This window comes from Poeciliopsis prolifica, unplaced genomic scaffold (genome assembly GCF_027474105.1).
Source record: "Poeciliopsis prolifica strain line A6 unplaced genomic scaffold, Auburn_PproV2 SCAFFOLD003, whole genome shotgun sequence".
In the NCBI taxonomy this organism is placed as follows: domain Eukaryota; kingdom Metazoa; phylum Chordata; class Actinopteri; order Cyprinodontiformes; family Poeciliidae; genus Poeciliopsis; species Poeciliopsis prolifica.
This window is the reverse complement of record NW_026562378.1, coordinates 17,142,677-17,160,261: the sequence shown is the minus strand read 5'-3', so window position 1 is coordinate 17,160,261 and position 17,585 is coordinate 17,142,677. Positions and strand designations below refer to the sequence as shown.

The following is a 17,585-nucleotide window of genomic DNA, read 5'->3' as shown; positions in this document are numbered from 1 at the left end:
AATAGATGTGTTTTAATGAGAAACATTCATTTAAATTAATTTATTAAGATGTTATAGAAGGGTCAGTATATGTGAAAGCTGATTAGAAGTGTCTTTAATTTTGTTATTGGAGCAAACATAAATAATACAATAAAATTTAAACTGAAATTTTATTTTCACTTCTCTTTATACCAGGTTTTACAATTTCTTTTCTTTTTTTTTAACTACATTCATGTTTGCTATCAGCTTTTCAGCTGTGGAATAATTGAATACTTTGAATCAGTAAGACGACCACTGTGTGCCGCTTTCTTCATCTTCATCACCAAGAACAAATCACTCACAAACAGGCAGAGCGTCCAGGGACTTTGGAGGGGCAGCAGGTATGACAACTTTTTTGTTTCATTATAATTTTGCATGCCAAAATCTATGGATGAGCAAGTAAAGATTAAAATGAAAAGAGAGGCGGGGGGCATCCAACCATGTTTTGTCACCCATGATGCCATAGTCATTAAAGTCAAAGTTTCACTTCCTGAAATAATTGAAAAAAACAAACAAACAAACAAACAAAAAAAAAACAACCAGAATTTTTTCAACAAATTGCATTTTTCTGCTTCTATTCTTCCTCGGCATCTCACCAACTCTGTGCATGCTGTCTCTGTCTGTACGGTTCTAAGATCTCAAGAAAAGCCTGGCAGACCTGCACAACTGTTGAATCACAATCAGCTTTTCAATGTCAATGTCTGCAATATTACAAGCACAAATGGTTGAAATATCTTGTAAGGTCCATTTTGCCTATGCATTCACAACCTGGATGCCAATGATATATTAAGTCACTGCCCTCAAACCACAAAGTTGAATAAGATACTAAATGTCATTGGGTGGAGATATTATGATAAGTAAAGAAAAGAAAAAAAAATAAAAGTTTAGGGTTATTCACAGATGATGTGGTCATTGGATATGATATGATGGCTTCACAGTTCAATGTTTTCCTTCAATTATTCAGCCCTAATGTCTGAACCATAAATCAAGACAGCCATTAAAATGTTTACAGAAATCAGCACAATGTTCAAACAGAAAGTAAAATCCAACAACTTGCAGTGTATATTTGAGCAGTAAAAAGTGTTTATTGTTTGTTTGTTTGTTTTAGCATACAAACAACTCAGTACTGAAGCAACTGAGTAACTTCAGTACAGAGTTGAAGCAACTCTCTCTCTACATATATGATAGTGAGCTCATTAACAGCACAGACACCTACTCATGGGTTTTTATAACCAGATCAGCAGAATAGGAACAGAATATTAGGACTATAAAACATGATCCTCCCTCTTAAGCAACCACAGGGCTGGCCATCTACATCCTGACAAGAAGAGGATTCTTTTCCTCAGAAAGAATCAAGATTTAGTTTCTAGTTTCACAGAAAAAAAAAAAAAAGAAACATCAGATCCAATTCCCAAGGGTTCTGGAAATGATGACAGAAGAATATGAATATTTGCTTAGATGCATCAAAAAATGTCTAGAAGGCATTTCAGGAAAAGATGAGAGCATCCATCACATGTAGGCAATTGACAAGTGGATTAGTGGGCATCTCAAGTATCATAACTGAGGGAAAGAAAATAAAAACAGAAGAAGAAACCCATCCAAACAGACATTTATTGTTTATTTTAAGGTTCCATGAGAAACCATGTAACAAAATCTATAGTTGCAACTATCAGGTTTATGCTGGATGTGCAATGGCAGCTAAATAGTAGATGGCGAGAGGTTGTCTATGCTGCAGGAGATGGATGAGCATGGTTTTAAATGACAGAACAGCAGGTATTAGACACATCAGCAAGGTTAGTACAGTAAAATAAAAGACCATAGAAATGTCGCAAACAAAGACATAAATAAACAATTCACAAACACACAGATCACACAAAATAAATTCTGAACTCAGAGTAAAGCAGTGTTGTCAATGTCATCACAAAGAACACAGTGATGGTCAGATACAGAGACAGATGTGTACCTGTAGAACTGCAGCTGTCGTTTGGGGCTCCCATAACGAGCGCTGAAGACGTCAAGGAAAAAGAGGAAAGAGTAAAGACTTCATTAATATAAAAAGGAAGGAAACCGTGTTAGTGGCGCACACACACAGAGGTGAAGAGGAATCAGAACATTTAGCCACCTACAGTGCTAGAAGTGGAAGCAGGAGGAAACACAGATAGCGCATTCTGAAACATTTTGGTTTCCAACAGCACATCCCATCAAATGACAACAAAGCAGATTTTATCTGCCTATGTCCCACAAGGACATGTCACTATTTGACTCTGACAGTATCAAAAGTTAGCAAAACATCACAGGACTGTGGTATTAAGCTAAATACTTAAGCCAAAAATGCAAAAATGTAGATGCATTAACTTTTGCTAGTAGTGTCAAAATACAGCAAACCTACTTCTTATTTTCAGCTACATAATTCTTTTCATTATATGTCAACCTCTCTGTTTTCAATCATAATATTTTATTGCACATTGTTAATTACTATAAATGTTTCTTTCGTACCCATTCACTGCAAAAAAAGATATATATATATCAAACGGCAACTATAGACATTTCTTTTTAAGTCAAGATGTAAAAGTCAGCATTACTTTTCACCACATAAACAACCTACTTGGTTCAAGAAAATTATAAGCAAAGAAGACAAGACAGCAACTTTGGTACTGGATATTGTCGACACTCTAAGAATGTTCTAGAAATGTTCATTTTATTAGATCTAATTACCTTTAAGAACATTAAAGTAAAATGTCTAAAACCAAATAAAAAAAGACACAAATCACAATCAAATAATCTACCACAAGCAAAGAGACAAACTTAAGAGTCAATTATAAAAAGATTCAAAATTGACAAATGTTTTATACTTTGAAATTAAAATAAGAAAATAAAAGTAAATATTTAGTACAGAATCTGTATAAACAGATGATGCTGAGAATGAAAAAAAATATTGCATATTCTGCCTAAATAAGAAGGAAGCTAAAGCAAAAATACTACATTTCTGCTTCTTCCATAGATTTTTATACCAAAGACAGAAACAAACAAAACAAAAACAAAAATTGCAGCAAAAAGACAAACTGAGATACAAAGAACAGAGAATGTAGACAAAACCAGGGTGGGTTAGCCTAAATAAGAGTAAGGAAGTATGGCAATATTTCACAAACAACATGGACTCTTGTGCTAAGGTAACACTAAACACATTTGCACACTATCACAAACCAATATTTATTCACAAATTCATGTTTCTAAAAAAACTATTTACCCAGACATTTTGACCAACCTTGTTATGCATCATCAAAAAGCCGTATTCCAGTCAATATCACTCCACCAGAACTTTAAAACGTCTGGTCAATATTTTAGTTAGAATAATGTTACAACCTGAGTCATTTTTTTGTATGAGGCAGTAAGGAGGGTAGATGGCATGCAGTTATATGGTAGTATGTCTGACAGAGGATACATCTTGCAGAAACCTTTCAGTAAAACTCAATAAGACTGGTGAACTGAAATAGTTTGAGACAATAAAATGTTTCCTATTACATAAATCTATTAAATATGGGGATCTAATACCTGCCTAGTGTTTTTATGAATCATAAAATGCAATATTCTTAATATTATGGATAATATGAAGAAAAGCTATGAAGATTTTGAGAAAAAAAATGACATTATTGTCTTTGAATATTAAGCAGATGAGTCTGTAGCACCCCATGCTGGTGATTTAGCAAAATGCAGAGCAATGTGAACTTCACCATTATGATGTGGAAGAGAAATGGCACATTGATCTCTAAATGTTTTAAACATAAATTTGAAAAGCGTGACATGTTTCCATTCAAACCCATTTATTCTTATACTAAGTGAAATCTAGTGTAGCCAACTGTAGATTGTTTATGAATTGGCAAAATGTGAAAAAGTTCCAAAATAAGTAAGAGCAACACATAGCAGGATGCAACAACTAGCATATATTGTAAAATGTAAAAACTACATAAAACAAAATTTTCTTTGTTTTCTTTGTCGCATTTAAGCAATTCTATTTTCTTTTCTAAAAATATTTCTGCAAATATCTGGATTGTTTTCTATTCCGTCAACACTGTGCACTTTAGTAAGAGTGTACTGTAACACTTTATTATAGTTCACATCATTCAAAATGTCTTCGTTATGACAACAATGTCAACTTTGTATTAAAAGTGTCATGATTTACTGAATGACATGTTCATGACACCTGTCCTGTTCATGACTGGTGTCATGTCATGTTTATGACGGTCTTATTCACAACCCATCAAATAAAGTGTTTCCGAGTTTATTCTATTCCCTAAAAAACCTTTAAATTGCAATATTCTCCATTTGAGAAGCTCTCTCTAAACCGATCGAAATCAGGCAGTTGTAAATATGCTCACCTGTAGATCATGCCAGGTGAGCCAGTCTGTCGGAGGGAGAGGCGAGCGGGAGAGTCTGTTGTTGATTCAGGATACATGGAGGCAGGTGGGAGGGGGTGAGGCCAGCCTGCCGGGAGTGATGTGTTTTCACAGAGACCTCAGGGTACACTGGATCACTGATCACTCTGAAAGGAACATAACGAACATTTGTGAGTGTGACTCTTTGTTTTTAATAGTAGACTAAAAGTTAAACAGAAGGAAACTCAATGTGGAATATTTACAACTTAATAAAAGAACATTGTGACAGATGAACTGTTTGGTTGTTCAGATCAAGAATTTTAAAAAATCCAAGGGTTTTTTTTTCCGTTTCACTGTATCATGCAGGTATTTTCCTGAAGTTGTTATTTTGTACTATGAAAGACTGCTAACCCTAACCCACCATTAAGCTATATTGTGTCACAGTTTAATACATCTGTAAATGTAAATGGGACTCTTAAACTTTGGAAATGATGCATGAACTGCAATGATAAAATTGATTTGCTGCTTTGCATCGTTCTATTAAAACTAGTTGCTCACTTAATCTCCCCTTTGTTATTTACACGCGATTCAGTTGGACACTGTTTACGATAGTTTCTTGAACACTGGTGATTCTTTACATTCTCAAAAAGAAAGGACTAATTGGACAGCTAGTGATGCACACAATCACAGACAACACTTTAAAGAATCTGCAAATCGGCACAATACTGTCTATACAGACTGACCAGCGAACAATCTACAACTCTGATTATTATCATGAAATAATCTTTAAAACAGGAGTAGTAAAAAGAAAGTATTAAGCCACTGAAGGTTTAACCTTTTTTGCCATTTTTTTTTACCATTAACATCTGATCAACTAATGCAGGCCGACTGGAGTGATCAGATGTAATTATCTGAATACTCACAACCTGGACCTCCATGGCAAACACATTTGAGAGAAAATTAAGGGATATACAAAGGTAAATAAACCCTGCTTTGAATCCATGTAGCAGTAAACCAGTTGTCCAGGCCTTGATGCATCCAGTGCAAAGGGTCACAAAGGTCAGCAGTTTAGGATGTTTCACGTCAAGCAAGATAAATCATTTTATTACTTTATATCACCTGTTGCTTCCTTTCCTTTTAAAACTAGCATGAAACAGTCATGTTAAGAGAAAGAAAAACATTGGAAACAGTTTTACTGCTGCACAACTCCACCACTAGATGGAGTCATGTTGTCACTTTGAGTCTGCAGACATGAGCTGAAACCATCAGCCCAATTCAATCTTTCAAGTTTTCCACAGCTGAAGGACAAAATATATTAAATAAATTCCAGCAAAGGACATAAAGAGGAGGTAATTCCATCAAAATATAAGAAACAGACAAGTAATGTATTTTGCCAGGTGAAGACAAAACTCCATGCACAATCACAAGTCAAAGACTTGAGTTCTTACTTGAACAACAATGGTAGCTAACTGCTGTCCCAGTATGTGCTCACTAGAGCAAAACACAACCGATCTACTGCTAAAAGCAACCCTATTCCATGAATAATTCAAAATGTCTTCCCAAGAAACAGGCCATCACTGTAGCATGGTCTCTAAAAGGAGCCAGGCTACGGTTGGTTGGGGAGTAAGCTATGCACATATGCAATTAAAGGAAATTTAATCAAAATCTCATGAAAAACATTTACAGTGAATATCATTAGAACTGAGGGGGGAAAGGCAGAACTCAGTTTACTGTAATCAGTAAAATAAAACCTCACAAAAGCTGTGTACTTAGGACATCATGCTACTCTACTTCCCCACCGGCTGTAAGTCATGACAATTGAGATTGCAATGATAACATGAAGGTGACTTTCTCCTCGCATCAATTTCCCAGACAGGGAATGTGTGTCCCATGTTCCCAAGGACACATTTATCACTCTGTGCCCACTCACTTCAATCATGGCCCAATGAATCACAGGTCATCACTGATCATATGATGATAATGGCATGACCCTGATGGGCAAGAGGCATTGGAGCAGATTTACAAGCAAAGCAAAATCCAAGTGAATTATCTCACTCTCCTCAAAATCAGGTTCAAACATCTACATTTAATTTGTGCACTCAATATATAAAAGATTATTTAAAAGTGAGCCAATGAAGATTGCAAAACTTTTTTCTTTATTCTGCAGTTCAAACTACAGTCCTGGACAGAACATGGTAGTGTATTATCAAAGTTGTGTTTGTTGTTTTTCCCCAAAGATCAGAATTTCTATTAAAACATGAACAGTTGTGTATGTGAAAAAAAGTGTTTTGGTTTGTCCAGTAGTAATAGAAATAATATAAGTCATATTTCTTTTGCAATAGAACAAGTACTTGTTCCAATTTTACAGAGATTGCATGAGATCAAGTAATATATTTTGTGTAAAATATTCATGCAGCATAACCAGTTCCTGTTCACTACACACAGGTCATTGTTTCAATGAATCTTTTGAAGGAGTAAAACAGAAATGACAAAGTGCCATAGCAGAGAGAGTGTAATATTGTCGGTATGCCTAAAAACAGAAGAATTCACAGATTTTTAAAACGTGTGTGAATTCACTTGACTTCAATTCATTCGTGTGACAACAGATCTGGGTTTTTCCCACTGTTCTTTCTCCTTGTACTTTGATACCAGCAGGTAAGAAAAGATTGTATTGGCTGCTGTAGCTCACTTAACCTGAGCTCAGCACAACATCCATACACTTGTTTTTAAAACTTATATTCATTCAAAGAAAAGCACTTAATTTATGAATGTATAAAGATTTTATTTTAGGTTTTAATTTTGTTGTTGCACTCACTTAAATGGATAATATATCCACTGGCACTATAAGCTGATAAATTGAATTATAGGTCAATATCTGAAGAAATGCAAAACATTTATTTGTTTTCAAAAACTTTTCTAACTTTTGAAATGTTATGTTTTAGGGGAAACAATGTGCAAGCTTTATAAAACAGAAGAACAAAATATTAGTTGCCTGTTGTTTTAGCTTACTTACATATCTCACAAAAAATACATTATGGACACCAGCCTCTACGCTTTATAGCAATGCAGCAATCTTACAGAGATGTCTGTAGAGAACTGCGGTTGGTGAGGATGCTGCTGCTGACTGCAGCAATGCGGTACACTACAGACACATCCTGGCTCAAGTCAGAGGGCTCAAATTTACTGCGCTAATGGGCAAAGGTACACTTTGCAGATTAAAAACGCAGACAGAGCAAGAAAGCAGGGGAAAAGGGCTGATATTGTCAAACGGTGCCCTGTTGTCTATGAGTCATGTCAATTTTCCTTCAAAGAGAAGCAGAGAAGAAAACAAACAGTTTGGGGGGATTTATAATTATCAAACTTGATCAATAGGCAGCAAGATGAAATTTGCCTAAATAGTTAATTATTGTAAACCGAAATATAAAATTTCTAACTCTTGTCATTTTAGATAAACAGATGGTATCTGTCAGCAAAACTTCAATAATAGAACATTTATAATAATGTCTTTACGGCTTTTCAATTCTAGGTTTCATGCCCATAATAAATTCAGCCTGCTGGGTGGAGTCTCACTGCAACAGATGCCCACATTTCACAAAGATGGTAGTGCTAAAGGTCACAGAGAGTGCTGGAAACATAACTGAGGAGCAAGAGCAGAGCATATCAAATAAAAGCGGATTTATTTTGAATGATAATCCTAATCGCAATATACAACAATAACATCAGTTTCACGTTTTAGGTTTGTGGAAAACCAAATAAAAGTAAATTTAAAGAAAGTAAATTTAAAGACAACAAACCCAGATTTATGTGCTTTTTCATAGAGCATTTTTCATCATTTCAAAATGTCAATGATCCATTTCCTAAGCCCGGTTTGTTCCATTTTACCACCTATCGTAGCATTCATTGGGCAACAGGTTGGATGCTCTGTGCACAGGGAAACAGTTCATCACAGGACCCTACCCAATTTTATTTAAAGCCAAAATACATTTTTTAAAGCCCTTCAACAAGACTTGTGAATCATCTTTCCCCAGCTTCAGAAAAAAAGCAGCATTGTGTCTGAAACTACAAAACCAAATTTTTGACTTGATTCTGCAATGACGTAGATGATTAAGATATCAGCTGATGACCGAAATTGATTTATTTTTTAGCCTGAAGGGCCCTTAAGGGTCATGAGCCAGCCAGACTTTGATGACTTTTTCAGGTATAAAGACGTCAGTGACAATTCTGACCTGCGTCACTGATGTTTTGTTTAACTGGCAAAGGAGTGAACTTAGTCTTACAGGAAAGGCCAGATTTGGCTGGCAGTTTTACAACATGCAGAGTTAAGGCAATGGCCGATAATAAGGAACACACACAGATTATGGATTAAAGTCAGTAACAGGCTTCCTTCAGATTTCCCATGTAAAAATGACCATTTTTTTCTAGATAGCTTTCCAAAGACCTGTCATTAATGTTCATTTTAAAACATAAAATACCTGTGCATTAACATTTCTACAGTGCTTAGACTTTAGATAGAGAGCCAGAGATAATAGAAGTAGAACAGAAGGAGTTAATAAAGGCAGGAACAAAAAAAGAAAGGAAGTACATGAAATTGGAAAAGAAAGGACATAGAAAAGACAGAAGAATTTTGACACAATGTGACATGGCATAAAATCTGTAAATACGTATACACATCATTTATTTTCCTTGCATATGCCTGGAAAATACAGAAATCAAATTCCATATTTTTGTAGAATTCATAGGAACCTTTTAATCATTTTAACCATGTAAATGAAAATGATCACCAATGAAAGATACTAAAGACAGTTTTGAATGTGACATCCAAATTGTTCATTTTTCTTGGTAAGTAAGGTGAAAAACAAATGGTGAGAGAAGGCTGTCTGAGACAAAAAGAGAGATGGTACCGGTCATGATAGACATTTACCTTCATAACTTCACTTAAGCTCGTCTCTCACACCTTCTATACAAAATGCAAAATTGAGTCACAAAAGGTTGCTCGCCATGCTTTCCATCCACAAATCCACCTACACCCTGCCTGAGTGAATTCCCTCTTGAGACAAGGCTTACGTGAGCAAGGCAGGCAGGCAGGCAGGCAGTACTGGCCTGGATAGCAGAGCACGGTGTTGTGTATATGTTGGCAGCTGCAGAAAACACACACAGATCCGAGCAGATGGCTGTGGAAGAGAAAGACGGGCTAACAGAAGACAACTGCCGGGGATATCCTACATGAGAGATCAGTCAGAGAGAGAGAGAGACTCTAACGTAAACCCGTTTTAAGTGAGGCTGCAAAGATGATTCAAATGGAATCCCCTTATCATCTAAAGTGACATCCAAAGGATGAAAGTCAAACCCGTGTAAAGATGGAAAGCCACGCAACGGCATCGTTTTTTTTTTTTACTCCACCCTCTCATCAGACAGACAGTTTGTGATTTCTGAAATGGCCTCCTCCCTGTTAAGCTGCGGAGGTCCTTGATTACAGAACCAATCCAGGTCACTGGCTGCCAACTGAGTGGGAAAAAATAACAGCAATTTGCATAAATAAAACCTATTTATAAAAACAAACTTCTGATACAAATCCCCACACCCCTCTGGTTAAAAGACGTTAAAAGCACAACTGAGAGCTGTGCTGTCAGGAGTCATTAAACTCTCTGACAGCTGCTTGTGGTTGAACACGCAGACGTGTGCGACATCTCATTGTCAAACTTTAAGCCAAGCTCATCATAAGCCGCAGAGACTGGACCCACATAGATTAGGGCTCAACTCTAAATGTAGGTCTTTATACAATGCAGTTATAATTCTTAGGATCCTAATTATATGAAAGCTCATTTTTAATTCTATTTAAGTTGTGTGTGTGTATGTGTGTGTGGGTTGGGGGTGTTATTTTTTTTTTCCACATTTGTTAATAGTTTTATGCATTTAAAAACATCCCTGGAGCTTTATTCATAGTTACAATTGTTTCATGTGGGTCTTAAAGGATAAATAAGTCTCCCGAAACAGTCTGTGAGTATCGTATGATATATTTATGTTTATAAATAGTGATTTATAAATACTTGATTTTAAACTGTTCAAAATTAGGGCTGAGTAATATCAGGAAAACATAATGTAATAATATCGGTGAATGCAACAATAAACACATGACATGTCATTAAATTAATGTCAATTAAAAGCAGTTTCTGTCTGTCACGTAATGAATATTCGACATTACTGAGTAGAATGATTTTGAGATATGTTATATGACAGCAGGAGACATTACCTGGTGCCAATCCTACTGTAAACTAAAGCTACAATTTATAAAGGTTATTCTGCTTCCTCTTTGATCAAAAAGCCATGGGAATTCTTTTTATACTGTTATCGATTAGATTAGTCTGATCTTTATTTGAAATAATACTTTACTTTCATATTGTCAAAGACAATTTCAAGTTTTAAATCTTTTAATTATTTTAACAACTTGTATCAATTCTTGACTGAACTCAGTCACCGGATGTCAGTGTAGCAAATAAGATTTACATCACTGACATACAGTCGACAAATCTGTGGCAATTGTGTGATGCATTCATACCAATATAGACCAAAATGTCTGACACCTTGTTAAATCTACATTACTATGAAGAGTTAAATTAGCTCTGAAGTCAAATGGAATTAGCTCTGAAGTCAAATGGAGATCTAATCTGGTACTGACAAAGTGTACCTAATAAAGTAGTCTGCTTGGATGAATCAGATCTGTGAACTTCAATCTTGACATCCAATGCTCCTCAGCTAATATGGAGTCTATCCCTCAGTTTTATGAGTACAAAAAACAGTGCAACTAACATGGTCATAAATTAGGTTAACAGGCTGCTTCTAAGAAGTCGCTAGGTGTCCGCACACCAACTTGGGACTGTAAAGCTGGAAAGAGCATTTGTTTGCACTGCAGGAAGAGAACAGGCTGCAGTGAACAAGGAGCACAGAGACATACACTGCAGTAGAAATCTGAAACCATTTTTCTGTCCATCAATGTGCTCCCACCACATCCTCGGGGAAAATCCTGAGAACCAAAAACGAGGAAAGAGCAATAACAGGAAGGGTTTTCATCTGATGCCGCCTTCACAGTGACTTGGTTAGTGTCTCTGAAGTGGAAGTATCAAAACAGGATTTAATTAGGTCAAATTATAGTGTCAGACTGGTGTTTTTAGCATGTACTCACAGCAGTATAAACAGCTTGGGTGGACAGTCGGACACAGAGCCCACATGCACTTCCAGATAGCAATATGCTTAAACTGAGCATCCTTGTCTCTGTTAAACTTGGAAGCCTTTTCAAATTGCAACATTAATAAATAAAAAACCTGTAAGGGCATTTTATCAACACACTTGAGGTCCTGTCCTCAGTCTGCTCTGTATTTTTAGTAATCCTTATTCAAGTACAACATATCACTAATTTCCACATCACTGCATCTGAAATGACACGAACACCAGCAGGCTGTACAGAGGAGTTCAATATTTAGTTCTGCACAGATGAGCAGGAAGAATTAGGGTGATCACAAAAGCAGGGACATGGACAGACTCCATGATAGCAGTTTCAGCTTATAGCTCAGACACAATACCAGCATGAACAAAACTGAGGAAATCCAAAAAGAGCATTTAGGTTATAAATATCTTGAGGGGTGGAAGCTGTGTTCAATTCTAAATTACCCTTACCTGTGGCATCTGTCTACTATCGTGGCTTGGAAAGTGTTAATACTCTTTTAATTCTTCTCTGTTTTGTTCTCTTAGAACTACAAATCAATTTGTGGAGATTCTTTTTTTTTTTTTTTTTTTTGTGATAGATCAGCACCAAGAAGCAAATTTGCTTCTTTGGAAGCAAAATTTTTCATAGATATTTTTAATCATCTACCACCATATGGCTATCCCCTGCAAAGTAGCCAACACAGGCTAACAGTAACTCTGGAGGAGCTGCTGAGATCCACAATTCAGGTCCACATGTCTATTCAAATGATTTCTATTAGGCTATATTCACACTGAAGGCCTTAATGCTCAATTCTGATTTTTTGTGACGTGTCGTTCATATTTATATTGTGCTTGCATGTGTTCTCCTATGCGAACTGCATAGGAGAACACATAAATGTGTCCCAGATGCGCAGTAAAGGACACAATAATGTCAAACGTAGGAAAAACGCTCAATGTTTGCGGGAGTAAACATGGGTGGTAATGGCGAAGCATGTCTTGCTCTTTTAAAGTTGTTGTTTAATTGATAATCCTCATTTTCGTCTGCCATGGTTGTTGTTTTTCTTTCTGCCTCTGCTTATCGGAATAGCAATGTATTTTGAGTAAGAAAGACATAACGGTTGGATGAATGCAAACGGGCTGTACAATTCTCATTAATGTACCTGATATGTAGCTGATCTTCTCACATCAGCTACATGGATATACAGCCAGTTTCATATTTAGCCGGCTGAAAAGATCAGCTACATATCAGAGTTAGGACCACATATCCAATCGGGCAGAGTCGCATTTGTAAATATCTGATCTGTATTGTTCAGACTGCCATGAAAAGGTCCGATGTAAGTTGCATAAAGGCAAAAAAATAAATAAATAAACTATATAAAATTTGGGTCACTTCAGGCTGCAGTGTGAACATAGTGTTTCAATCCACAAATCTGCAAGAAGAAAGGCACAAGAACTCCTGTTGGCAGTTTGTCACAAGCCATGTAAGAACAAACATGCTAAATTTTGGACGATGTTAAGGATAGCTACACAAAAAGTATAGCTATGGGTTATATATAGCTTATACCCATAGCTATACAAGATAAAAATCAGGTGGCAGAAAATAAACTTTACAATTCATACTGAGCCACTGAATATAATCGCACAGGAAATTATCTTGAATAATATTTCAACATATCGGTGTCAGTAAAGTAAAAATAGGCTAATATTAATAACCATTGCTATGTGACAGTGATACTGAGGCAGTGCAGGATTGTGGGTGTTTAATTGAAGCAGAGAAGCAACGTGAGCAACAACATGGCCATGTTTTCACAGTATCGAAAGGATACTGTGAAAACTATTTACAACATTGGTAAATAGCAGTTAAATTTTCACATTGGTCTATCTCTAAAAAATTGTTATAGCATATTTAACTGTTTATTTTAATGCAGCACAATGACTGAACACTGACACACCTAACATCACCCCCAACGTAAGGCGCACACAACACATCCATAAGAGCTCATACAGAGGAAGAAGGCTTTTTGAGTTACATTACCACTAACAAGGGATTGTCCTAGAAACTAAACAAGCCTTTCTTAAATTAAGAAAAGAAATCACAAAGACCTAATCTGAAAAAAGTAAGACTGTTGAGGATGTTACTGACAAATAACTGCAATGAGCATAAACAGAGACATCAAAGTGGATGGTGTTTTTTTTAAGTCGCTCTCTGGAGAAGTTTATGGAGTTCCCAGCTCATCAACCGCTTGCAGGTTCCTAATAAAACAATTACAATGGTCATTAAAAACATCTATTCAATTATTCACCACATTTCCTTTAATACTTCATCATCACACATACAGCTCTTCATATACAGCAAGTGCTGCAGCATTTTACTTTATATACAGGTTTGTTTCTCTCTGAAAGACCAGACTAAATAACTCTCCTTAACGTAGCAAACTGTCATTCTTTTGGATGCAATTTTCTAACCGGCGAGGAAAACAGAGTGAATTCACTCCAGAGTTTCCATTAAGAATCAGCAACAACTGCAGGAAGTGGTTGACGGCTCTTTGAACAGATTCTGAGTGGCCCCTGGAGGAGCAGGCCAGGAGAGAGAACCAAATAAAACACATTTTTCATGGAGAAGAAGAAAGCAGGAAATGCTCTGGCAGTCTAAGTCTTGGAAAAGAAGGATGCAGAATGACCTTCACAGAGGTGAAGATCTACATCCTTATGCACTGATTAAATTATGTAGATCTTAAAGGATGTATAGCAATTATATACATTCGAAATATGTTCCTATCCTTTTGATGCTATGATGAACCAGCCACACCACTGACACCCCACCGTCCTGCATTTTGTTAAATGCCCAAACAAATGCTGCATGGCGAACCCACATGCTCAATGCTTTGCTTTAACAGCATCACAATTTACTGATGGTCAGAAGTTTGGTAGTGACCACTTCTAGATACTTCATAGTAACTATGATCATGACGGATGTTTTAATTTGAATGTCTGCATCTGGGCATTTTTCTTATTCTTTACATTCAGTATTGGATGCATGCTTAACCTAAAACATGTCTTTTTTTTGTCATTTTTGATCAAACTGTTTTTGTATGTGAACAAACCACCTTTTTTAATTGAAATACTGCTTCAGTCAAACTGTGTAATGACATTCAGAGAGTAGAACAGCTGCTAGAGTTGTGTCTGATAAATGATCTGCTGACTGGACTTCTGCATTTTGTTAAAGAACTACATGTCCGCAAGTTATATTACTGAAATAAAGCTTGTTTTCTCAATCACAAATGACTCATTCGATTGGGTAAACTCTTTCCCAATGGTAAGAGCTTACCCAATCTCTTCAAGCCTACAATCTCCAATTGCAGCCAAGTTGTTTCACGTCCCCATTCTGGTCGACGTCACAGCAATGCACTGATTTTTAATCGAACCGGACAAAATAACACATTCGCAAAAAGACAAAAAATAGATTGTTAAATAGTCAGTTGTGCATGCCTTTGGGGGATGAGCATGAAGGGCCATTCAAACCAACAAAAACTTACTGAAGAATTGCGGTTCTTGCACTAGCAGACACTTCAAACTTCTGTCGATGAGTTTTCACACATTACAAGTCCTGCTGTTAACGTGACTGAGCACTGCACAGGAAGGAAACCCCTCCTCCATCCCCCATGAACTGTGATATCGAGGAGCTTCTGTTCAGCATTATGAAGAGCCTAGAATGGGGAACATGCTCTTGCTTTGGGCCTGAAGTGTCTCAAAACCTCATCCTGTGGTCTACTCCGGTAACAATTGCCAAACCATCTTACTTGACATGTGCCTGGAGGCTTTTGTGTTTGATAATTTATTAAGGTGTGAATGAGTAAGTAATAAAGCATATAAGCACTAACTATAAATGTTTATATTAAATGTCCTCAGTTTAAATTTTCAATTATTTAATGTGCTTGTATTAACTACGTTCAGCAAACATGATAAAAGTGTGAAAATACTTTTCTTAAAAAATACTCTACAATATCAAAGATTGAGTACAAAAATGTTTCATTTATTCCTCAAGCATTTATTTCCCTTGATCATCAAAATTTACAACATGGAAAAGAAAAAGACAAAATGAAAGCATTTCCTACCTAAGCTTAGGTTTTTTTGTTTAACTTTAAAAACAAAACTAATTTTCTCCATCCACTTTGATGACATCTCCTCCATGCTGTTAATGTATCACATTGATGTGCTGAGGCATTGTCACAAACAAATTACACACACAGTATAACCACCCACTCACTAGCACTCCTCACTAACAGAGTCCATGATACTTTGTACACTCAGTCCTGTAATATTGACAAGGACAATCTGTACAGTCAGTCACACACAGAAGAAATTGTACATTTTACAATGTATTTATGAAACAATTGTTTACTTCAAATTTAAAAAGCTTCAGTGGATTGTTAAAGCAGAGAAAACAAGATATATTAACAAAACTTGAATAGTCGTATAATTTGGCATCGCAAAATATTTTTAGCACTGAAGGAAGTTTAGCCAAGTGGAGTTATTGAAAATCTTTGCTAGGACTTAAGGTTTGAAGAGGTATTAGCTAACTTTATTTTTTGTTTAAAACTACAATCAATATCCATTTATTAGATATTGTTAGTGATTTCTGCCAATTTATATAAAATGCCTTCCATTTATTTTTCACTTAATTGTGCAAGAAAAAATTACTAGAAAAATATCTGCAAAAATATTCCAAAATGTCTTCAAGACAAAAGATTTCTGCCGTCATTTATTTCCATATCACTGCATGTCCACAACTATAGTTTATCTAAATATGTGTTCCAACATGGAAACAGTTATTGCATCGCACAATATGGCTCTGTTTTAGAGACAGAGACAATGAGAAGAATGCAAAGACAAAAACTATACTAAAAGGAAAGGTTTATTCAAAGCAAAATCTATTAGCTTAGCACACCATCATACTCTGGCACGACAGACGCTGAATTTTCAGATTATCACCAAATATACCTGAAGGAGACCTGGTGATCTAGTGAAAATTAACAAGAGTTTTATTTTGTAACCATCAAAGTAACTGCTCGTCTACTGTCTGAGAGAACTTTCTGAAATGTGCATAATAAAATGCTAAATTGACAGGAGATGGTGAGTCAGGTTATACACATGCAGGTGAGGATGCATAGTTCTGATGGTGAAATGGGGACACAGCTTGTATTGTGGAGACAGTCTGCACCGTCATGATCTCCTCTGACCATCAAAGTAAGGCAGAATTCTCATGCTTATCAGCATTTACACCACATGCTTTCACCCCTTTGATGTCATACATTGGTGCAGATCTGAGTCTCATAAAAGACTTGGCAAGAGCAGCTCCCAAACATAGAGACCACCTGAGGACACTGCAGTTTTATTGGAACATGCTGCTCCCTGTTCTGGCTGCAGAGTAGAAGCATTATTCACTTTGCTACTTCAGAGAGTGCTGTAGTCATGGGTAAAGAAAAAAAAAGTTACTCTATATGCAAAATGCTAATTTTTCTGGGTCATATGGAAACATTGAAAGCTTTAGATCTGTCTCTGAGTGTCTACACAGGGACTGCAGAATAAAAACACAGAAAATGGAAAAAATAAAAAAAATTAAAAAAAACTTTTAACTTAAAGCTGGAAAAACTTAATGGACATCTGCAAGTGCCCACACACTGTCTGGATCCATCCAGGTATGCTTACACATCAAAGCAATGCATGTTTCTGTAGGAAGACAGGATGACGTCTGAAACTGCTGTGTATCTGTATCGTGCTTTTTCTAAACAAACACTCATATCCGGCTAAATAAACAGACCATGGTCCCTGCACGCTCAAGCAGAAACTTATTGCCCGATTTCCCGAAGCATAAAGGTTTAACATCATCTATTTTATTCAGGTCTACATATATGCTTTTAGCTAGCCCACTGTCTGTGTCACAGGCAATAATTGTCGAAGTTCAAAATGTTGGTTCACCAACTCCTCCAGGCG

At 36.3% G+C, this 17,585-nt stretch overlaps 1 protein-coding gene across 5 annotated transcripts in view; it reads right to left on the bottom strand.

Annotated features, from left to right (window-relative positions):
* Positions 1 to 17,585, bottom strand: part of kcnab2a (potassium voltage-gated channel subfamily A regulatory beta subunit 2a) — an 84,088-nt gene that overhangs the window by 51,469 nt on the left and 15,034 nt on the right. For 3 of the 5 annotated variants that reach the window (XM_055022517.1, XM_055022544.1, XM_055022508.1), the window contains exons 2-3: positions 4,395 to 4,558; positions 1,982 to 2,023 (exon numbers count right to left, since the gene is read on the bottom strand). In XM_055022517.1, coding sequence (XP_054878492.1) covers positions 1,982 to 2,023; positions 4,395 to 4,471 — 119 coding nt within the window. In that variant the 5' untranslated portion in view covers positions 4,472 to 4,558. The remainder of the gene's footprint in view (positions 1 to 1,981; positions 2,024 to 4,394; positions 4,559 to 17,585) is intronic. The other 2 variants (XM_055022549.1, XM_055022527.1) reach the window with 1 other exon arrangement.